Below are 24,379 nucleotides of genomic sequence, written 5' to 3'. Positions count from 1 at the left end.
ATGAGAACACATTGACTGTGCGGTGGTCAGGTCATAGCTGAGCTTGGATTTCAGGTGCTGGGAAGGTCCTCGTGTGGGGACCCATGTGTAGTCTTTGCTTGTATTAGAAGGATGGAGGACCAAAGTCCCAGATACCTGTCCTGTTTTCAGTTGCTTAGGTGTCCTGTGTGCAAATTATGAATATAAGACATTGTTCAGTACTGGTTTTGATTCGGATTCAAGGTGAGTTTCTGCTGCTGAATAAAAAGCGAAATTTTGCGGTAAGGTCTTTGCCAGGCGTATGTTGCAGGGAAGGTGTACTTAAGTGTCCTTTTAAAAAAATTGCTTCAACCATTATTAAGTAAATATATGACCCAGTAGTAGGTTGTTTTGATTGTCATTCTTTTGTGCTGATATACTGCTTGCCTTCTGTTTTGTTGGCAGTTACATGAGAAAGCAGTTTTGTGAAGTATACTACCTTGAAAACCTTAGACACTGAGTTTCCATCAGGGATGATCTTTAGTCCACCAGACTCTAGTAGCATGATTGGTCTCAGGAATGCCATTCTTATGTATAGACTGAGGGCCAGGATTTTATGCAAATTCAGTTTAAGGAGATTAAAGTGAAGAAAAGAAATTCCTTCTAATACCATTTCCTTTATTAAATATTTTATCTGATTAGGATGAAATAATTGGAAGCTACTTATAATTTCAACATCTCCTACCTTCTGACATCCAAGGAAAGCACTTCTGATCTTACTTTTCTGGATTTTTATACCAGTCTACTAGTTCTGTCTTTGAAATGTAAGAGAAAAATCCAGCTGCGTTTGTAATCTACAAAACCATGCCTCAGTTTTATGTTCACTTCTTAGGTTCAGTTCAGGGCATAATTTCTTCCAGTCCTTCCAAATTCTGTTAAAGTTATCCTGTTCGTGGTCCTATTGTTTACTACTTGAAAATCCTGTATTCCCTAAACCTTGGAGAAGATGAGAAGGTTTTAAAATTTTCTAACCAAAAGTATCTGCCTGAGGAAACATCCCAATTTCAGGATCTTCTATTTTATGACTTGGCCTCCTGGGAGAATTAGAATCTGGTCTACCAGGAAGACTCTTGTGTTTACATTTTCTGGCCTCAGTCTCATGGAAAAATGAGAAACTTCTTGGCCTCTGTTCTTCTAGGAACATAAAATTGGAGCCAAGTAGGATGAGAACAGAAAACATGACGGTAAACCACCAAGTTGACCTGGTTGGATGTCCGAGACCTGTAAATCTTATGGTTTGTAATACCTAATTCTTAGTGGCTGGTTTAAGCAGGGTGTGTGTGTGTGTGTGTTACATATATGTGTGTGTGTGTATTCCCTCCACCCCTTGAATATTCAGCCATCTTAAGGGTTAGATAGTGTGATCTCCATTTTACACGTGAAAAAACTGAAGCAGAAAGGTACCCGGGACCACACAGCTCAGTAAGGGGCCAAGTCAGGATCCTAAAGGCAGTCTCAAACTAGAAGCTATACTTTTGATCACTGCATCTGTAGAAAACTGTGTACACTGTACTGTTATTAGAGCTATAAAGTCCCTTTAGACTGAAGGATACCTGTTTTGAGTGCCTAGTAGGTGCCAGCACTACCATGTGTTTGGGGAACAGAGGGTTAAACTGTAGAACAAAGTTCCAGCTTTCATAGGGCTTACATTCTAATGAGGGAGACAAACTAGCAAATGCTGTGAAGAGAAACAGCAGGATGAGGGGACAAATGTGGCCTTATATTTTCGTTATAGTGCTCAGGCAAGGCTGAGACTAAAGTGAGGGAGCGAGCCATGGCCATTAACTGGGGGCAGAAGAGCAGGGATGAGTGCAGAGGTCTTGGAGTGGTTATATTAACATGGCATTCAATTCAGCAGGCTTTTATTTTATAGGTCGTCTTCAAGCTTTCCTGAAAGAATTGACAGCATATGACAGTTTAATGCTTACTTTTTTTCCACAGGACTTTTATCTAGTAATCTATCTTGATGAATTTGGCTTGAGGTACATGTTTTTCTCATTTTATGGAAGTGAGAATTAAGATGTGGACTCGAGCATACGTAAAGGTGACTCGTTTAACGAATCTCCATATTGTACCCATCACCCAGTTTCAGCAGTTATCACCATTTACCACTCTTGCTTTATCTCCACCACCCCTTCCCTTTATTTATTTATTTATTTTTTTTGCTGGAGTATTTTATATTTATCTTAAAATTTTAAACCTTTAGAAGAGTTACCAGTATAAGAACCATTCAGTTAACACCTGTATGCTTTTCACGTAGATCACTAATTTGCCATATTGGCTCTTTTTTATCATTTGAGAGTTGCAGGCATTGTTGACATGCCTTTCTTAGGAATAAGGACTTTCTTCCTAACCATAGCATGACCATTACACTCAGATTTGACATCAGTACAATACAGTTATAGAATGTTCAATTTGTATTCTAATTTACCTTGTTATTCCAGTGTTATCCTTTAGTTCTTCAGTCCGTTATTCAGTCAAGGTTCATGTATTTGGTTGTTGTTTAGTCTTTTTGATCTAGAGCAGTTCTCAAGCCTTTGTCATTAAGGACAGTGTCACTTTGAAGAGTCCAGGCCCTTTGGTCGGGAGAATCCCTCAATTTGAATTTGTCTAGCTGCTTTCTCATGATTAGAGATTAGGTTAAACATTGTTGGCAGGAATGTTACATAGGGATGTCAGTTTGTCCCACTGTTGGGGATGTCAAACAATTATTTGGTTTAGGTGATATCCACCAGATTGCTCCATTATAAATGTACCTTTTTTCCTTTAGTAATTATTAAGTGATTTATGGAGTGACAAACTTGATTGAGACTCTCATTCTTTTCTCCAGCAGTCTTCCACTGGATTTAGCATTTATTGATGATTCAGAATCAGTTATTGCTGGAGTACTGCAGCAAATGCAAATGCAGATATAAAATTTCTCCTATAAATATTTATCATGTATCTAAAAGGTAAGGGCTTAAAAAACAAAAACAAAAAACCACAGTGCCTTTATGCTACCTCACTACAATTCCTTAACATGTAATATCCATATTCAGATGCCCTGAATTGTCTCAGTTGCTTCTCTACAGTTGATTTGCTTGAATCTGAATCCAAGCATCCACAGGTTGTATTTACTTGATGTTTTTGCAAGTGTTCCTGGGTATAGCATTCATGTCTGCCTTTAGAGATAAGATTAATTCTTGATGGGTGTAGGTGTTGACAGCTTCATGCATCCATTCTGAAGTTCCCATCAAACTTTCTTTCACCTAAGCGTTCTAGTTCTAGCATGCATTGTAATCATTGCCTAGGGACATTACTTCATTAGGGATTACGAAAGGTGATTCTCAGATTGCATCATTCCTTCTGTATCGATGAGCAGATTTTTTTCTGACCTGTGTTTATTTCCACTTTTTTATGTATACCTTCCTGGGGAGAGTTGTAAAAGGATACATTCTTCATCTTTACAGAGGATGGTTCTGGACTTCCTTAGTAATTCTGTAATATGTCCTCAATTTTCTCATATGTAAATTTGGGGGTAATTATGCCTACCTCTTGGGGATTTTGTGAGGATTAAATGGTCCGGTACATGTAGCTTAAAAATGGTGCCTGGCACTCATGTTGGGGTAAGCGCTAGTTATTAAAGTAACTTTTTCATTTAATTCTTCAAGTGTAATGGAGAGGCAGAGATGGGAGAGGTTCTTCATGCGTTGACATCAGCAGGATGCTTGAATTTGTATAGAGTGAGCTGAGCGAAGTGCTGCTTGCCCACACCAGGCTGTCCTTTTTGACTGCATGGAAACAACCATAATACACGAAGCATATATCACTGCACACTGTGAAATGGATATTGACAATTGAAGAGGTAAAATCTGGAACACATTCTGAAATGGAGTTAGTACAATGAAGGGAAGTAGGTAGGTAGGGAGGATGAGATGGTGGCTCCAGGTACAGGTTTTTACTATGTCACGGCCCTTTGAGATTTTTATCTGAACAAAGGGCAGCATGCTTGCCTAGTCTGATTTGTCTTGTTATCATTCTACACTCAACTAGAGCTGTTTCAGATTGCAAATCACTTTGGTAGGGGAGGAAATGCTTTACTTCTTCGCCTTTTAATCTGCCTTCTCTTTCTGCTTTAAAAAAATCCCACTGTTGATAATTATATAGAGTGTTGGAAGGAAGTTTAACACTCTTTTTTTTTTTTGCGGTACGCGGGCCTCTCACTGTTGTGGCGTCTCCCGTTGCGGAGCACAGGCTCCGGACGCGCAGGCTCAGCAGCCGTGGCTCACGGGCCTAGTCTCTCCACGGCACGTGGGATCCTCCCGGACCGGGGCACGAACCCATGTCCCCTGCATCAGCAGGTGGACTCTCAACCACTGCGCCACCAGGGAAGCCCAGTTTAACACTCTTGATCAGGTGTTTAGTCATTAATATTTGATTCATTTATTTAAACATTTGAGCACCTGCAGTGTGCAAGATAGTGTTCTAGACACAGACCCACATCAGTGAGCATCAGAGACTAGGGTCTCTACCCTCATGGAATTTACATTTTGGTAATGAGGTGACAGTAAATATGAGGAAGTTGTATAGTATGTTAGAAGGTGTTGAGTCCTGTGGAAAAAAAATAAAGCAGGATAAGGAGAGATTGAGATGGTTAGGAAGTTACTTTTAAGCAAAGACAATGAGAAGAGAGCAAGTCTTGTGAAAATCTGGGGGTGCAGAGTGTGTCCTGCATAGGGAACAGCTAGTGTCAAGGTCCCGAGGCATGTTTGGTACATTGTGCATTGTGAGTGAAGAGGTGACTGCTTGCTGTGTTAATGCCCTGTAGTGGGCCAAGGGCCAGAGCTTGGAGACAGGTTAAGAGGCTAGGGCAGTTAACTGGATGAGATGGAATGGTGATTTGGGGCAGGGTGCTAGTGGTTGAGATTCTGAGTGGTCTGATTCTGGATATAGTTTTTGAGAGAAAGCTAACAGATTTTGCTAATGGATTGATTATGAGTGGGTTGAGAGAGAAAGTGAGCAAACCTTCAGGGATGACTGATAATTTTTGGCTTGAGCAATAGTAAGGATGGAATCGCCATTTTCTGAGGTGAGGAAGATTGAGAATGGAACAGCTTAAGGGGGTGAGCCAAATTATTCACACTCCCAAGGAAAAGGGTAGGTGGTTACAAACTCTTCATTCGGTAAGGACAGTGGTCCATAGATTTTGCTATGAGAACTCATATCTATAGATCATATAGCCAGTTCTTTTAACCTAATGTCTTAAGGATGTAAGAGTTAGCAGATGAAGGAAGGCTGAGATTCATATAGCCTGTGGTAACAAGGTCAGATGTAGAATAGACTTTGAGACTTAATTTTTTAATTCTAACACTGAAAAAGAGAATGGAGGCAAAAGCCTTGGACTTGGAGAGTGAGAAGCTGGTTGAGCCTTGATCTTCTAGCCGAATTTCCTGCTCTGTGTGTTTTTACTTATATGAGAAGCCTGTGCCTGGGACTACTTTTTGTTTTGAATCTCTTCGTTTTCTTCATACATATATTCATCACAAATGATCATACATAAATACTTCAGTTGGATTTTATCCTGTACACTCTTTGCAGTCACTTTCGTTAACATTTGTTATATATACATCTCCGTTGTTTTCTCTGCAAACTCAAAATTTTTAAACATGGGTGATATGGAATGATCTTTTATTAATATTGTTTGTTTCTATTAATAAATGTCCTTTTCATGAAAGATAGTATTGCATAGTGATTAAGGGAAGAAGCAATTTAAACCTAGATGGGGGTGCAAATCCAGATGTAAACACAAATCACTGTATCCTGGGGTGTTATACTACTTCATTGGTTTCAGTTTTGTGTGTAAAATGATCATAATAATTGTACTTATCCCATAATTGTTGTGAGGATTAAAGTAATGCATACAGCACTCTAGGCACAGTACCTACAAGGTGTTAGGACTTAGTGCCAGGTAGTTATTTTTTATCTCCATTATTTATAACTCATTTATGATAACTAGTCGTTTGCAAGCAAATAGTGCTGAGCCTCTTGAATTCTTCCCATAAAAAGTTAACACAAAATGCTTAGTCATTGGGATTACATGATATGGTATCATAGGCTCTTCTACTCCCTTACTTTACATTTTCATTTCTCTCAAAAAATATAGGTTATTGGAGTTTGCTCCATACACATGTTCTGGTATCATCCACATAAATATTGAAACCAGTGGTAGTTTCAAATTTACCCCCATACCCAAAAGGTCTTCATTGCTGAGACTTCTTTCGAAAAATAAACAAAACCAAAAAGACCCCTGGTGAGCCACACTTCTACATTCTTAGAAGCAAATTAAAATGACTGTATCTTGGGGGATGTGTGTATATGGATGAAATGATAAATCTAGTGATTTATGAACATTTCTAGGTGAATAAGATTTTATTTGAAGAAATGGCTTACTTACATGGGAAACCATCCCTCCTAACCCCCCACCCCCAATAATTTGCTAAAAGTAGAGCTGTTCTGGTTGGTAGAGGGTTGCTGGAGGGGGGCTTAAATCCCTGTTCACTCTGCCTCACCTCCCACCCCTGTGATGGGACACCCCCATGTCCCATCTAGGAACCCTCAATATAGTTTGAATGCCATTTGAGTTCAATCACGGTTTCATACATTTCTTACATACTTCCAAAAACTTGAATAGCAAGATTGTAGGTATAGTAGAAATGTTTTGCCAAAGAAATTTAAGGGCAAGCTCCTTAAATGTTTTAGGGACTATTATATGATTACATGTCTTCAGCTCCACTTGTAATTTAAAATTGGCTGGAATTCATATCTGTTGTATTAGAAACACTCATTTTCCTTTTGGTGTCACTGATAAACTGCTATCATAGCCAAGCTCTACAATTTTAAAGTTAAGCAAGGGTTGAGGAAGGCCCTGTTATGAGTATGTATATACCAAGCGCCAGTAACCTATTCCACTAGAGGAGTTTGCTTTGCTGGACTTTGAATCAAGATAACAGAAGTGAAAATGTGTCTGAAAAGTCCATAAGTAGAATTTTATATAAATTTAGTGAGTTTTTTTGTATTTAACTTGAATGAAGTGATGTAGATAGGAGCTAATAGTTGAGGTGGTTGGGAGCCTGTTTAAAATATTTGTGAGAGAACTGCATATTTAATACATTATTTTATTTAGTTCTTTTTATCTATAAACTTTTATGAGGCTTTTAAAACACCTGGGGTATCGTTGACAGTTTAATTTGAAAGGCACCGATATCACCACTTCCAGTCTATGCAAGTTGTAGACAGTGAAGTGACGTTTACTGAGCACCTGCCTGTGTCACTGGGCAGCACACTTTCTAGGTGTTACTTATTCCTTATTAAACCATTAGGAGCTGCATGGTGCTTTCATTTTACAGATGAGACAGTTGAGGCTCATAGAGATTGTTACTTGCCTAAGATCCTGCAGTTAGGAAGTGACAGAGCTTGGACCCCCAGCCCTTCAAAGCTCGTCTGCTTGCTTGACCATGCCACCTACACATGTAAGTTTTCAGATGTGTTGGTGTATTCTGTACCCCTTAAATTACTAGTTAGTAAAGGGAATATTTTCCATTGGATCAAAATGAGCAAGACTTGGCAAGCCTGCTGTTGACAGTAGTGGGCTCTGCCTATTTAGATTGTTCTTTTGAATGTTTGGTTTTTAAATCGACCCCAAAGATAAAAAGGTTGTGGTTTGGTCACTTTGAGGGTCACTTTGTTCTACTCTTTGGTAGTTCACTAGCCTCATTGAGTTTATTATGACTTGCAGCCCTGATGGCTTTAAGGTTTGTTTTTCTTGTTCTTTGTTTGGTTTTTATGGCAGATGACTTTCTTTTAAGAGTGACCATACATCCTGGATTTTACAGAATGTCCCAGAATAGTTTCCTAGTTTGGAAGATAAACTATATGTTTTTCCTAGATAATAGAAGAGAGATGTTAGATTTGGTCATAACTAATTATGTTTTGATTATATTACCTGAAGGGGTTTAATAGCTGATTTAAATTTGGTCTTAACCTATTTTACTCTTTCTAGTTCAAACACAGCAAATGTGTGTGTACACTTCTTTATTTGGATTAATTCTTTAACTGTAATTTAATTCATCCAAGTAAATGAAATAGTACTTTCATGTACCAAGATTGTATTTTAATTTTGTGCGGAACTATCAACGAAACACTGCTTTCTGAGACAGAAGCCCCCTCCTGTTGGGGAGAGTCTCTCAGTTTCACAACACCCTTGTGTTTGATTGAAATCAGCTAAATTTCTTACACTGGCCATCATAACTAGGGGACCGTTTCTTTATACATTCTACGTCTATTACTCTCATTATAGAAATAATCATTTTCTTAAAAATGCACTACCAAGGAGCCAACCCACATACTTATCATTACTATACCTACTTTTATTACTTGTCCCACCTTTCTCACTTACGGGATTTATCTGAACCGTAAACCAGCTTAGTCCTAGAAATATAAAAACATAAATTAAAAAATTTCATTTTAGCTGGAGAAAAAATTTTTCCATGTATATTCTTTCTAACAATAAAGGAACTCTGGATAGTGTTCGTTATATTTTTGTTGTAGAAATGTTTACTTCTTTAAAAGAGTGAGAAAAAATATGCAAAACTTGTATATTTTATTTGGAACCATTTTTTAAGAATTGCACAGTTTATCTCCTGAAAGCCTGTGACAGTCTCTCTTAATGACTAGAATGTGAAATTTGGCTGCATTGTATTATAGTATTTTATATCTTTCTGTAAACTAATTTGATCTGTTTTTGTTTTTGTTTCCTTTTCCAGTCTTTACTAGGTGCTGGTCTCTGGATGTTTTTTGTTTAAGTTGGAAAAATCTTAAATCTGTCCAGACTGATATGGTATCCAGTGAGATGGGGACTGTTGGCAGTGGCTTTTGAAGGATCTGAGGGGGCAGAAAGAGTTGAGAACTCGGCCTTGAGCTAGTGTTTGGCGTCGTCCTGCTGCCTCTCCTGTGGGCCCAACGGTTTTTCTCTCTAGCTTACCTGCCAGCTGTTCTAGGGAAGTTAGGGGTTAGACCAGTGTAAGCATTCATCAGGGAGCAGAATATGGCTTGGATATCTTACTTGCATCATATTTGACAATGGGAAACAGTGTTGTTTATTTTAGCAGTGCTTCCTGGTGATCGGAGAAGGAAGGGCTTGTTTTGTTTCTGAGCACTCTGTTCTTTGAACAAATAGGCTGCTGCAGCAGCCACTACAACACATACCCGCTTCCACCTTCCCTCCAAACAAAAATAAAAACACTCTGGGTGTTTGTCCCTTCTTGAGGAGACAGATAGTCAAGTATTGCTGTTGAGAAGAGAGACACTTGAAATGGCCGTTCTGACCAGTAAGCTAGGCTTATCTGTGTGTAAGTTGGAACAAAATGTCAAGGGTATGGCTTGGATGTTGGATGGCAGTGGGAGCTCTGTTGGAGGCAGGGATCTCCTAATTGCCAACTACAGTTTTCTTTGTAATTGAGGACCTAACCCTTATACTGAAATGTTACAGGTACCCTTTTAAATAATTAATATTTATTAGTCACCTGATTAGATTTTATTAAAAATTTAGGTAATTCTTCCTAAATAATGTCCAAGTATTTTTTTTAATAACTTGAACATTTGGGGGTCAGAGAAAGTAGTCATAGAAATACAAGCAGCTTCAGGTTTTGGCAAGTATGAAGTGATACAAATACCAACTTTTAGTGTATTTTATGTTTTTGTGTGTGGCAGTTTTACTCATGCCAGTCATTATTGACACTGGCTTTTAGGAGGAAAGATTTTAGTCAGGTTTTTTTTGGTGTAATTGTTGTAGTGCTTTATGCTTAAAAAGGCATAAAGATGGGTTTAAGACATTTCTACGTGGCAGCATTATTAATTAGACCTAATAACCTAATTCGGTAGCATGTTTATCTTTAAGCATTATTTCCAGCTCTTTTCCTTACCAGTAAGAGGTTTGTTGTTAAGTGTTTAGTACTGTGGTCTATTTGGAAAAGAGGTGGCTTTTAGTATCATTTATAGGACTTAATGATTTTTAAAGGAAAGTATCTAGATTCATCAAAAAGCATCTGCTTTGTCAAGCATAAAAAAAATTACACTCTGAGGTTGCCTTATCTCAAAAGGAGAAATCACTTTAGGAGTTAACATGTGGAAGGCATTAGGTTGAATAACAAAATGTTTTTCATATTGGTCTTTCAGCTCCAATTATAATAACTTTGAAGATTCAGAATTTGTCTCTTTTTCCAGGAGAAAACCCGTCATATTCATAAACTCAATTTTAGGTAAATTTAAATGTCTGTTTTTCAATGATTTTCTTAATCCAGGACTGAAAAGATCTGATTGACTTATTGAAGACAATTTATTATCTAATGGTTTATAGATGTCTGTTTTGTTTAGGTTTGGAAGATATAATAATAATAATAATGACGTTATTTTTCAGTCTTCCAGAAAAATTTTCTATTTCTTCCTCCTCTCCTTGCTCTGTATACCCTTCAACAAGAAAGCATTAAAAGGAAAAATTATTCAGCAAAATCAAACCTTGAGTCAGTGCCTTTATCATCTCAGAGGTTCTCTTGGAAATAATGCCTGATGAAATGGAAGGGAAGGAAATGACTTTCTGTAACATTAAAAAAATCTTTTTTTCAATGTCTTCCTTCTAGCTAGCAGAGTAAAATTTTAGGGTTGTTTAGGTATGTTCCTAGTTTTTCTGTGTGGAACATCTTGTTTCCCCTTAGGGCAGGAGTCATGTCACAATTTCTAGGTTAATGTATGATGACTAGCACAGATGTACATTTGTAGTAGGAATTTAGGAAAATTTTGTAACAGTAGTCTGCACAGACTAAGCAGTACTTGGTATTGTGTTTGGGGGTAGATGATAATATTTAGTAAATACCTGTTCTGTCCAGGACCCTAACTGGCTATAAAATACATTACTCTCAGGATTCACAGTATTTGAAGATTCATTTTGGTGTCCTTATTTATTATGAATAATTAGTGTCATCCCCCCGCCCCCAAAGTGCTTTAAGACCTTGGTGCCTTTCCAATATGAGACTACCACACTAAGACAAGAAAGGGCAGTGTCATGGTGGGCATTTCTTAGTTGCCAGAGAAGTTAAGCCACTTAGTTAGGAGGTCAATTAATTTTTGTTCTTACTTCAAAATGATAAATATTCTCCCTGACTTTAAGTATCAGATGTGATAGTATGGATCGCTCTTTCCTGTGGAACTAAAGTACATATATTTTAAAAGTTTTTTTTTTCTTTTTATAATGTCTTGTTGCGCCGTTTTGCTAGACTGAAAGTTTCCTCATCGCTTGGTGAGCCCCTCCTCTAATTCAATCTTTGTCTTTTGTCTTTGCTGCCTTGCAGGGTTGGTACAGTAGGCTTCACTAGACTTAGCTGCAACTCAGAATTTCTCCTCCAGCACCTGAGTAAATGCTGATGGTCTTGTGGAGAGTGGATTAAGAGTACGAGCTAAGTTCTCAATCCCAATTAAGAAGCGGAGGAAAATTTAAACTGTCTCCTTCAAAGTTTATCACAACCGCCACCATCAAGACAGCAAACCAAAGGACAAAGACTTTGACCTGCTGTGTTGCTCTGTGTAGTCCAGTTCACGTACGGTTTACAGACTTGGCTGGGGTTACTAATGAGTAAATAAAAAGTTGGACACTTCTGTCATTGGACACTTTTATTCACAAAGTTACCAAAATGAGGGCTGTGCTGGAGACAGCAGACATTGCCATAGTGGCCCTGTATTTTATCCTGGTCATGGGCATTGGTTTTTTTGCCATGTGGAAATCTAATAGAAGCACTGTAAGTGGATACTTCCTGGCGGGGCGCTCTATGACCTGGGTAGCAATTGGTGCCTCTCTGTTTGTGAGCAATATTGGGAGTGAGCACTTCATTGGGCTGGCAGGATCTGGAGCTGCAAGTGGATTTGCAGTGGGCGCATGGGAATTCAATGCCTTACTGCTTTTGCAACTTCTGGGATGGGTTTTCATCCCGATTTACATCCGGTCAGGGGTATACACCATGCCTGAATACTTGTCCAAGCGATTTGGTGGCCATAGGATTCAGGTCTATTTTGCAGCGTTGTCTCTGATTCTCTATATCTTCACCAAGCTCTCAGTGGATCTGTATTCGGGTGCCCTCTTTATCCAGGAGTCTTTGGGTTGGAACCTTTATGTGTCTGTCATCCTCCTCATTGGCATGACTGCTTTGCTGACTGTCACCGGAGGCCTTGTTGCAGTGATCTACACAGACACTCTACAGGCTCTGCTCATGATCGTTGGGGCACTCACACTTATGATTATTAGCATGATGGAGATTGGCGGGTTTGAGGAAGTTAAGAGAAGGTACATGTTGGCCTCACCCAATGTCACTTCCATCTTGTTGACATACAACCTTTCCAACACAAATTCTTGTAATGTCCACCCTAAGAAAGATGCACTGAAAATGTTGCGGAATCCAACAGATGAAGATGTTCCTTGGCCTGGATTCATTCTTGGGCAGACCCCAGCTTCGGTGTGGTACTGGTGTGCTGACCAAGTCATCGTGCAGAGGGTCCTAGCGGCTAAAAACATTGCTCATGCCAAAGGCTCTACTCTGATGGCTGGCTTCTTGAAGCTTCTGCCAATGTTTATCATAGTTGTCCCAGGAATGATTTCCAGGATACTGTTTGCTGATGATATAGCTTGCATCAACCCAGAGCACTGCATGCAAGTGTGTGGAAGCAGAGCTGGGTGCTCTAATATTGCGTACCCACGCCTGGTGATGAAGCTGGTTCCTGTGGGCCTCCGGGGCTTAATGATGGCAGTGATGATTGCAGCTCTGATGAGTGACTTGGACTCTATCTTTAACAGTGCCAGTACCATATTCACCCTCGATGTGTACAAACTCATCCGCAAGAGTGCAAGCTCCCGGGAGCTAATGATTGTGGGGAGGATATTTGTGGCTTTTATGGTAGTGATCAGCATTGCGTGGGTGCCCATCATCGTGGAGATGCAAGGAGGCCAGATGTACCTTTACATTCAGGAGGTAGCAGATTACCTGACGCCCCCAGTTGCAGCCCTATTCCTTCTGGCAATTTTCTGGAAGCGCTGCAATGAACAAGGGGCTTTCTATGGTGGAATGGCTGGCTTTGTTCTTGGAGCAGTCCGTTTGACACTGGCCTTTGCCTACCGTGCCCCAGAATGTGACCAACCTGATAACAGGCCAGGCTTCATCAAAGACATCCATTACATGTACGTGGCCACAGCGTTGTTTTGGGTCACAGGACTCATTACTGTAATTGTTAGCCTTCTCACGCCACCTCCTACGAAGGAACAGATTCGTACCACCACCTTTTGGTCTAAGAAGAGCCTGGTGGTAAAGGAGAGCTGCTCCCCAAAAGAAGAACCGTACAAAATGCAAGAGAAGAGCATCCTGAGATGCAGTGAGAATAGTGAGGCCATCAACCACGTCATTCCCAATGGGAAATCTGAAGATAGCATTAAGGGCCTGCAGCCTGAAGATGTTAATCTGTTGGTGACCTGCAGAGAGGAGGGCAACCCAGTGGCTTCTTTAGGTCATTCAGAGGCAGAAACACCTGTAGATGCTTATTCCAATGGGCAAGCAGCTCTCATGGGTGAGAAAGAGAGAAAGAAGGAAACAGAGGATGGAGGCCGGTACTGGAAGTTCATAGATTGGTTCTGTGGCTTTAAAAGTAAGAGCCTCAGCAAGAGGAGTCTCAGAGACCTGATGGAGGAGGAGGCTGTTTGTTTACAAATGTTGGAAGAAACTCCACAAGTAAAACTAATACTAAATATTGGACTTTTTGCTGTGTGTTCACTTGGAATTTTCATGTTTGTTTATTTCTCCTTATGAACTTTTAAGGATATGATGAGACACTAACTTAAGAAAATACTGGTCTTTGAAAAAAACAAAAAAACAAAACACTTATGTAACTGTTGCATCTCTCAGGCATTGTTTACGCTGTAGGTTTTAGCCAAATTTTACTTAGCAGAAAAATCATCTATTTGCAAGACTTTATTTTCCCAGAGATGGATGAAAGTAAAATTTCAATCTAAATGAAGTAAAACTTGTTTAACAGACTGAATTGTGCAAATGTGGTTTAAAATTTTCCATACCAAAGTAAGGAGAGACCAATTATTCTCATAGAGCACTTAGAGCAGAATATATGCTAAGATATCACGAATAAGATATACTGTCTGCACTGCCAAACCTTGGTAGGCCTTCTTACCCTGAAGTAGAAGACTTGCTCATTTTAAAGTTTTTTCTCTCTCTGTAATCCCTACTTCCATTTTAAAAAACTGAATTTGTAGACATTGTATAATCAATTATGTACTGAAAATCGCTAACATGTGCTTGTTTCAGGGCAAGTTCGTTTGCCAGGTTCGTTTTGTTAGCATGAGCCTATGGATTCTGAATGCTGAAAGAAAGGAAGAAGAATGTTTTCCTGTAGCTATTCTTGTACCACCAGTATATGGAATGTTGGGAAAAAGTTTGTTCCAGTTGCTTTTTTCTTTTTATCCTACTTTGAAGTTTAAGTGAACCATACTCAAACGACCACCAAGTCTGTCTTTATAAAGTTGTATGTCATGATTGTATTGTACATGATTATGGGGGAGAAAATGAAGTAAACATTGCTGATGATCCCCAGATTTACTGACCAAATTAAGATCATTTATATAGTTTGGAAATTAGCATCCCCTAAGCAGCATTTGATCGACTAAGCTGAACAGGTGATAGTCTAATACTAAATATTGGACTTTTTGCCGTGTGATCACTTGGAATTTTCATGTTTTCATACTTCATTAATTCTCTAGCTTTGTTCTTGTCATTTGGTAATATTCTTTATTAGCCAGGTACCTTCCCAAGTGGATCCATTTGGAAGATATGTCCGGAAATTTGAAGAAGAATTAACTCTGCCTTTGTGCTGGGTTGCCCTACTTGATTAGATCGTGAGATATTGCAGTTGAGTTTTTAGAGTGAAAATTTAATTCTCAGATCATATTGTATCCTTGATAAGTCTTTTTTCCCCGATTTACTTTTTTTTCAAAAGACTTGCCATGTGTACACAGCCTCTACATTTTTGTTTAAAAAGTTAACAGTGACTTAGAGTGTGATGATATTTTGATGCAAACTGACCATCAGTAACAGAAAACTCAAGAGTGCATGCTTTGCCATTGGTGGATTGTCAGTATAGTTTTTCTGTAGAATGGATAGCATGTTCAAGAGGTGCCATGAACAAGAACTTCTACGGGTTTCGTAGTGTGTCTTGTAGAGGAGATTACAGGACTTGCGTTAATTGTAGGACCCTCTATCTTGACATGGCTTCATACCCAGTTACAGCCTTCCTGGAAGAGAATCCATTTTTCACAGAGTGATTCCCTTCATGAGGACAGGGTACAAAAGACGTTTGAGAAGAGCTCTACAGATTAGGTAGTTCTTTGTGTGTCCTGTCCTTTTTCCTCCATGACAGATGAAGGAACTAATTGTGTATCTACTTTGACTTTTCTGTAATCTCTGATATTTTTTAAATTGCATGATTTTATTAACCTTTATTCTTCAGGGGAAAATTATTACTTTTTTAGATATTTTTGTAGATTTTGAATCAAAACTCAGTCCTAATGACTTTAAATTTTTTTGTATTTATAAACTAGTTTCCTTATGATGGATTTGATTAGTTCAAAGTTGATTTTAGAAATTGTCAGGTAGCATAATGTCTTCCCATCTCCAGGGGGCTTTCTGAAGGACTGAGTCTGTAGATGAAAAAAATAATTCATGTACGAATAGTATGATTTCTGAGAGCTTATTAGAGTGCCTTGTGGAATTTTGTTCTCAATTTCATTCTTAAGGTTTATAAGCTGGGGGCCAAATAAAAATAAGGACCATCCTTTTCTTGTGTGGAGGCTGAGGCTGTGACATGTCCAAGGTTACAAAGTCTGTTGGGAAGAACAGAAAACCAGGTGTCCAAATCTGGATTCATGGTTTGTCCTCTTCTTTTTTCAAAGGAACTGTTCTTCCTTTGAGACAGCCTTTTGATATTTGGGGAAATAACAGGATCTTAGATTTTTCAAATTGACATTAAGTTGTAGGAATTAAAATTTTTCTCTGACTCTGAACACCTTGCTGTGTAACTCAGCAGTGAGGACTGACATATTGGCTGAGCAGCCTTCTTACCCCTTCTATTAAAAGCATAAATGAATAGGTGGTATTTAAGTGGATTTTTCCCCCCTTTATTTAATGTTGACTCCTAATAGTTTGGGATATTAGCATCCCCCTACCTTCTCTCTGCTGTTGTCTTAGTATGATACATAAAATACATCATCTTGTGTCTATTCATGTGTATATAGCAGTAGGTCAAGTTTAGAGTACTAATGTTTGTAAATAAGGAATGATTATTAGCATATCCATTAGGATTGTTTATTCTTGCCAGTATAAACATTTTATTTAGACTGAAGTCCCTGAAGCTTGCCCTTCTTATTGCTTCCCAGTAATAGATAATGTGCTTGAATAAGTATGTGAATTTCTGATTGCAACTTCATTTCAGGGGACCATTCTTCAGTCTGTATTTCATTAGAATGATTGTTCATGGAATGATACATGGTCTGTCTTAAAGCTAGCAAAATAGTCATACTTTACACAAACTAAATGGGTCCTAAATGATGACATTGATACCTAGACATTAACATGTATATGTTTTCATATTGGCTCAAGCTGAGGTTCAGAATTGGCTAAGAGTGATTGATTACAGTAGTTAGCTACGAGTCAGAATGAAGCGAGGACACTGGTCTTCAAAGGTGGAGAAAAATATTGTCTTATCTGCTGTTAATGGTATCTCCAGTTCTTAGATTTTTGTCCTCTCAGGCAATCTTAGTCTCCAGATCTGATGAGAAGAGCTTATTACCCTGACATGCAGAATGATTATTGGTTCCTTTGTGGTACCTCTAATTTCCCTGTTCATCTCAGAATATTTTGTCCTCCCACCCAAGACAGTAAGCGGCTTTTGAAACAGCTGAGCCAGTCTTTTCCCCCAGCCTTTCTTTCCTGGTGAGGTTATCACTCTTATCTTTTGGTTAGAGAAGCATCAAGCAGTAGCAATGGTGCTGTGTCCTTTGGCCTAAATCCAGCAGATCTGATCTCCCAAGGCTTCTTTTTCACTTGGCTCAAAGGATCCATTGTCTGTTTGCGCAAAGAGGCTGGCCTGGGTCACAAAGCCCTAGCTCTTGGGGATGGCCAAGTCAAGTAATTAGTGGGGGCCCATCACTTCATGAAACTTCACATTTTAAGAATTGAGTGGGAAGGTTGTTACTCAGGTCTCTAACCTGAGGCTAAGTGGGGGCTTGAAAGTCTTGTCCAGGGTGATTAGAACCTTTAAGTCTCTACATTTCTCAGTCCATTGCTGTCTTCCCTATATTCGGTGTGTGGATCTTCCCCTCTCTTTAGATATCATTTAATGTAGCTTATGGGTTATTCTCATTCTTTACCACCCTATAGAGCTGCTATATTATTAGCTATTAAAAGGTTAGACCCATCAATGTTCCCACTTGGCAGTATTCAGCTTACTTGCTTTTCTTATACTTTACTCCCATACGTCATTTTCATCTGAGGTATGATGGTTGAAAATGACCACATGGGTATCTAGTAGTGACACCTCAGCATTTCCTGAGTTTGGGTTGAGAGATGTATAAAGACCATTGTTGTTAAATTCCATGAGTACGGAGACTTGCCAGGACAAAATTTTCTTAAGAAGTCAGAAACACTATTAAGTGAGATGCTGAGAAGTACCTGGGTGATGCAGACTTAACAGAAGACAAAATTAGCTTAAAATGTGTTAGATGTAGAATCATATTCATTGAACTCTAGAACTTGAGGTACCTTTGCTATCAGCTAGTTTAAACCCCTCCGCATATAGATTAGGGTACAGTGAATAAGATCAAGCTTGTTAAACCCTGGTTTGATGTTAAATATCGTAAAGTATGAGTTTATTAACATATTTGAGGTTAAAATGACTGATATTTCATAATGATACTTTAGTAGAAAAAATACTTTTAGGTTTCAGTATTCATAAGATTTATCATTAGCCAGGTGTTAAATTGTTTAAGTCATTTTAATGTTGACATTAGCCCGAGCAGACTTTACAAATGGGATATATTCCTATTTGTGTGTATGCCTACCTACCATTCAGAGAGACTGGTTTCCCCCTTTGTCTTCCCTCACATTGCTTTAATTATTCACCTATTCTTTCAACACTTAACAGATTCCTATTTTGATCTTTTGTCAGCTTAATTCACTTTGTTTCAGGCTTATTGTCATGGTGTGCAGAAGTGCTGCTTTGCCCCATATTTGAAGGTCTGGATCCAAATAGTGATTCACTAAATATAGTTGTGTTTAAATATACTAAATTTCTATTAGCTTAAACTGTTCTCAAGAATTGTTTTCTTAGACTTTGTGTTCACTAATAATAAAAGCCCTTAATAATTCATCAGTATTTTATTCTCGAAACTCAGTTTTCAAAAATTAGGAGGCAAGAATAGTTAAATTCACACCAGTCCCTTTGAAATGATGGTGTCACAATGTAGAGAGGAATGGAGTTTGTTTTGATGCCGAAAAGCCTTGTTCTTGCAGTAATTAAAGGTAAAAAGTTGGAACTAGTCAGTTGGCATATAGAGAAACCCTTTTGTACTAGTTAGGTATGAAGCTGGATTACAAAAGAAGTAATCTTTTGATCACTACATTTGGTTTTCTTGGTTGACTTAACTCAGGGCTGCAAATCCCTTTTCCTCCATTAAGCTAACTTCTCTTAATTTGGTATGCTTTTTGTCAAACTCTCACCTCTGTTGGAAGAGTAGATAGATACTCAACTACTTTGACTCCAGAACAGAATTTAGCTAAGGTTCAAAATAATTGATGGGCTTTGCCAGCACTGAGTCCCACACCATTATTCATGTTGTCATATAAATGTTTTTATTTAAACTTCTCTCCAGTGCTGGGAATAAGGCTTTAAACTACTGATTCACCTTTAAAGGAATGTTAAGAGAATTGATATAATTTATGTTTGTTTCCATCTCAAATCCTTTATAAAAGATAGGATTTAGCTTATTGTTTTGGGTTAAGCACCCCATTTATCTGATAACCAACAGGCTTAACCATTGGCATATAGTATTTACTCAGAAGTAAACAGAAAAGGTTTGATGTATCTGTATCATTACTCATCTCGTGCACTTTACTTTTTCGGGGAGAACCATAATCTGAGACTTGACTTAAACCAATAACCTTAATTTATGTAATGACTTTTAAAAGTTTGGTTTGGTTACCTGGATACATAGTGTGTTTGCAGAGAGGGATGCTAGAATAAATAAGTCAAGACAAAGCACAGTGGTCTCAGATTCTTGTTAGTGTAGGAGCAGTGCTTTGCTCTCCTCAGAGAAGCACTGTATTATAATTGTTGCCTAGGATAATGGAGCCCCCCACCCCAGTTCAAGACAGTTTACAGTAAGTGAACTCTGTCATTGAGGGAAATACATTTTCCAGTGATTTCGGCAACAGCACAAGTTGACAGTAGGTAACCACACCTTTGTTGGAGACTTATATTGGAAATTCACCTTGTACCCTAGTGCTGCTGGATAAAGGAGTGTTTACTTTTTTTATTGCCTCTGGACAAACTACTCTGGATAATTTTCCAATATATCAGTGTAGCCTATACCTCTATAAGTGGAATGTTCCTTAATAACTCACTTCTTTGTTACACTAGTTGGAAACTGAAATTAAGCTCATTGCTATCTATATTATTGAAACCCCCAACTGGCAAAGGCCATTCTGTAGGGTATATTCCATAATATAATCATCTTCTGAAATTTATGTTTTGATTAGTGCCTTCTGGCTGCCAATACTGAATCTGCTAGTTCACACCTTTCCCTTTCTTGATAGATAACTCTTATTTGTTACAGTTCCTCTTTTTAAATATCGTTATATCTAGTGAAGAAAATACATTTATATTTACATACTTTATATGCAGCCTCTGTTTAAGTTCAAGGAACCAGGTAAGTCTGGTTTGTGTTGCAGCTTAAATGTTATTTATTCATCTGAATTTGTTTCTTTTATATCCTTAATTAAAAATTTAAGGTTACTTATTCTGTGAGTATATTTTAACTTTATCATTTTCCAGTGTAGGTTGGATAGGCATATCTGAGAACATATATGTGACAACCGTTTCACATTCCATGATAAGGAAAAAGCTGAAAGTAAGTGTCCATAGAAAGCACAAAACCATGTTCCCTCATATTTGTAACTCCACATGTAGAAAGCACAAGACTAACAGTATTCTCATTGTCCCACAAGTGCCAGGCATAAAAAGCCCACCATGGGTTTGTCTCGAGTTGTCAGGATGAGGACCGCAGTACTGAAAGCCCTAGACAGTGAGGTACCTAAGATAGGGGTCCTAAATCATAAGGGATTCAGTGTTCTAATCTGAGTACGTTTGTACTGCTTTGGTGGAGGAGAGAATACCAGTGTCAAGAATGCTGCAATTGTATTGGGGGGTTACTAGCTAAAATGGGGTCTGTGGGCTCTTTCCTACAATCTGGAACTTGAGAAACAGGGACAGACTTCTAGGTTTTTGGTGGGTGGAACATTTTGACAAACTTCTGCTTTAAGCTGTAGAGCCATTGGATTTTTTTTTTTTTTAATCATACATCTTTAGGAAATTTTACCTCCCGTCAATAGTACCTTGAAAACATGGAGAAATCTCACATTTTAATAGGGCAAATACTAATCTTTAATCTTTGCGTAAATTTAATCTGAACTTAATGAAGTTATTTTTTCATATGCTTCACTGCACTTCATTTTAATAGAGGAGAATTTGATCCAAGTGTTACGAGCATCAAACTAACAGACAGATCTGCCAAATGAAGTGCTTTGCTTTTCACAATGGTTGTAAGAGTCTAAAGGATTCTTTTGCCTGTCTCATTACCCGCTTCAAGACTAGATTAGATGAAATCTGTGAATATGCATGCAAAAGAAGAAAATAATGTGTTTTCTTGAAATCGACATTATCCTTATTTTACTCCTCACTTTCTACACCTGAATAGTCCCTGTTTGTAAACAATGAATAAATACATTTGTGTCTTGGATTTTGCCTGTATGTCAAAAGATGGAAGGACTCTCAGGATGGAGAGAAGTGACTAGCTTTGTTCCCACTCTCCTCTATTTTGTATGTTTATCTTCTTAGGGATAATCATCTTTAATAATATATGGAATGAAGATTAAAGCTGGTATAGACTAATGGAACATGTTTTAGAAGAATTAACCTGAGCACTTTGAGGGAGAGACTTACGCCCTCTAGCCAAAAGTCGCCAGGTTATGGACCTGCAGCATTTTTTAAGAATGTAAAACCTCAGGCTTCGGTGGGGTTACTGGAGAGGAGTACCAGAAATGCAGGAGAAAGGAGAGGTTTGAGGAACATCTTTGGCTTAGCAATATGTGATAAGGCAAAGCAGTAATAACCTGTTAGTCCTGTGTAGAATGTGTTCTGTACCTTTAAATTTTGTTTTTAAATTTAAAATAGTTTTTAAGAACTTAAAGGATGCTTTTGAAGATTCCTTTGGCAGAATATCTTTCATCTGTAATTCCATGGAAAATTGCTTTAATTAGTCTAGGTGAAAGTAGTCCTAGCGGTGTAAATATGTATAAATAGAATTTTCTAATTTCACTGTGAGATCTCTAACTTTTGAGTGGCAAACAGATCAACAGGTCTTTTGCTCATGGACTTTTCTGTGGGGTTGTTAAAATGCAAAAGCTTTATTTTTTAAATAATGACATATTACATTAGTGTCAGATGATGGTATGGAATCTGTTGCCCTGCTTTCCCCCACCAATAATGCTTCAGTTTATAGATTGCCAACAGAGTTCCAAAATAAAGCGAGGATTTACCCATTCTTTGCTTGGACATCCCATTTTCTGTTGCCTGGACCTATGTTGGCAATCACATATGAACTATGTTATGCTTCTCAGTGCTTCTTCTTCTCCTTTTTTTTTTTGATAAGGTGGATATCAAAAATAGTTGCTGTGCAAAAGTTAGTAGTCTTCTTCAAGAAGAAAACCAATTCCTTTTCTAATATCCTGTGAAATTGCTTCATTCATTCCTTTATTTTTAAGCCAAATGTCAGCAGAGTACTGCTGCTTTTATCTAGTAATTTTGATATGTAAGTATTAATGCATTTTTAAAAGATGTCTACATTGAAAAATGTTTTTCCCAGTGTCCTGCCTCTTAAGCTTTGTTCAAATGTTCTGTGAGAGACCAGTCTGTGCACTGGGGTTGTGTATTGTATACATGGATTGTTTTGTCAGTTATGCATTGTAGACCAAATGTGATTTTAAGTGAAGTTGTTGGGTTATTGGTGAGTTTTTTGAATTGTAAACTGATTTCCAGGGTACCTTCATTGTCCACAGCATTTTTTTTTTTTTTTAAGGCTTGACTGATCAGGTCCATCTCACTGTACAATGTTTTAGTTGCAAGCAGAAAGTAGAATTTGATATAAACCAGGTTACTTCCATATTGAAAGGAATACAATTAAAATTGTAGATTTAGGATTGTTAACCATACATGACAATTCTAACTTTGACTTATTCTAACCTATTGTATACAATCTTATTTTTTAAATTGTAGACATGTATGATCTTGGTTTAATGTGTTTTTAAAAGTGTTAACTGTTTAAAAATGAAAAAAATGAAGCAAATCTGCTAAAGAGCTGTCAGTTTTCATTACTGACTCTGTAAAATACACTGTTCTTTGTGTACTATGTGTTATTTTGCCAGCTGCTGCATTAGCCTTTAAAAGTATTTGGAAACTTAAGATGAACTACATTTCTTGCAAAGTATATTCCTTTCTGTGGTATTTTGTCCTGTAACTGAAGTATAGTAATTATTTTATGGAAATGTTAGCACTTCTGTACCAACTTTGAATAAAATGAAAAATTTACACTTCTGTGACTAAGTATTTTCAATACGAACACATGTCTACCCTCAAAAGGTTGTATCTCAGTTCCTTTTCTCTTGGCTCATGAAGAGTTCCGGTGGGTTTCCCCCACCAATTATTGCCATTCTTTACCTTGGAAAACATGGACTTGCAAATACTGACTGAGAATTGAGTTGTATATAAAACATTGAATAAATAAAAATATTCTTGGTTTTTTCATTTCTAATTTTGAGATAATTCCAAATTATAGGAAAGTTGCAAGAATAGGTTGAAGAACCCAGGAATCATTTTCATCCAGATTCACAGAGGTTAACATTTTGCCACAGTTGCTTTGTCATTCTCTCATCAGACACTTTCCTGAACGGTTTGAAAACAAGTCACAGACATCATTCCCCTTTACCTTCTAAGTACTTAGGGATATATTTCTTAAGACAAGGATAATCACAATATAATCAAAATCTGGAAAGTAACTGGTACGATATTTTAATCTAAAGTCTTTATTCAAATGTTGCTGTTTCAATAATGTTCTTTTATAGCAACTTTTTTTTTTAAGTTTGGAAACCAGTTCATTGCAGTTAGCTCTTATGTCTATCTCCTTTAGTCTGAAATAGTTCCTCAGCTGTTCTTTTTGTCTTTTGTGGTATTGATATTTTTGAAGTGTAGAGGCCAGTCATTTCGTGAATGCCACCCCTATTTAGGGTTGTTTCCTCGTGATTTGATTCACACTATGCATTTTTGGCAGGACTACAACGTAAGCAATAATATGTCCTCAAAGCCTCACACTGAGAGGCATGTGTTGTGTTGTCTCATTATTATTGACATTAACTTTTGATACTTGATTGGGGTGGTACCTACCAGGTCTCTCCACTGTCTAGTTAATGTTTTCCCCTTTGGTAGTAAGTAAATTGTGGGGAGATAATTAGAGTTTATGTAAATAACTTATTCCTCATCAAACTTGAATCCCTAGTTTTAGCATCCATTGATAATTCTTTTTTTTTTAAATAAATTTATTTATTTTTGGCTGTGTTGGGTCTTCGTTGCTGTGCGCGGGCTTTCTCTAGTTGTGGTGAGCAGGGGGCTACTCTTCGTTGAGGTGCTCAGGCTTCTCATTGCGGTGGCTTCTCGTTGTGGAGCACGGGCTCTAGGCGCATGGGCTTCAGTAGTTGTGGCTTGTGGGCTCTAGAGCACAGGCTCAGTAGTTGTGGCACATGGGCTTAGTTGCTCTGTGGCATGTGGGATCTTCCCAGACCAGGGCTCGAACCTGTGTCCCCTGCATTGGCAGGAGGATTCTTAACCACTGTGCCACCAGGGAAGCCCCATTGATAATTCTTGCCTGAGTAAGTTATTACTGTGGTGGTGTGAAACAGTG

The 24,379-nt window shown here is 38.1% G+C and overlaps 2 protein-coding genes across 3 annotated transcripts in view; both read left to right on the top strand.

Annotated features, from left to right (window-relative positions):
* Window positions 1-24,379, top strand: part of MRPS6 (mitochondrial ribosomal protein S6) — a 98,337-nt gene that overhangs the window by 43,438 nt on the left and 30,520 nt on the right. The window lies entirely within an intron of this gene.
* SLC5A3 (solute carrier family 5 member 3) lies at window positions 1,233-23,160 on the top strand. 2 transcript variants are annotated; one of them, XM_060010346.1, is made up of 3 exons: window positions 1,233-1,253; window positions 2,849-3,862; window positions 11,400-23,160. In XM_060010346.1, exon 3 carries the CDS (start codon window positions 11,739-11,741, stop codon window positions 13,893-13,895), a length of 2,157 nt encoding a protein of 718 aa, XP_059866329.1. In that variant the 5' UTR covers window positions 1,233-1,253; window positions 2,849-3,862; window positions 11,400-11,738; the 3' UTR covers window positions 13,896-23,160. The 2 variants fall into 2 exon arrangements, with proteins under 2 accessions (XP_059866329.1, XP_059866331.1); XM_060010348.1 differs by lacking the exons at window positions 1,233-1,253; window positions 2,849-3,862 and adding an exon at window positions 10,297-10,313.

Source organism: Delphinus delphis, chromosome 4, assembly GCF_949987515.2.
Source record: "Delphinus delphis chromosome 4, mDelDel1.2, whole genome shotgun sequence".
NCBI classification, from domain to species: Eukaryota; Metazoa; Chordata; class Mammalia; order Artiodactyla; family Delphinidae; genus Delphinus; species Delphinus delphis.
Note: the sequence above shows the minus strand (reverse complement) of the source record. Positions and strands in the feature narration are given on the sequence as shown.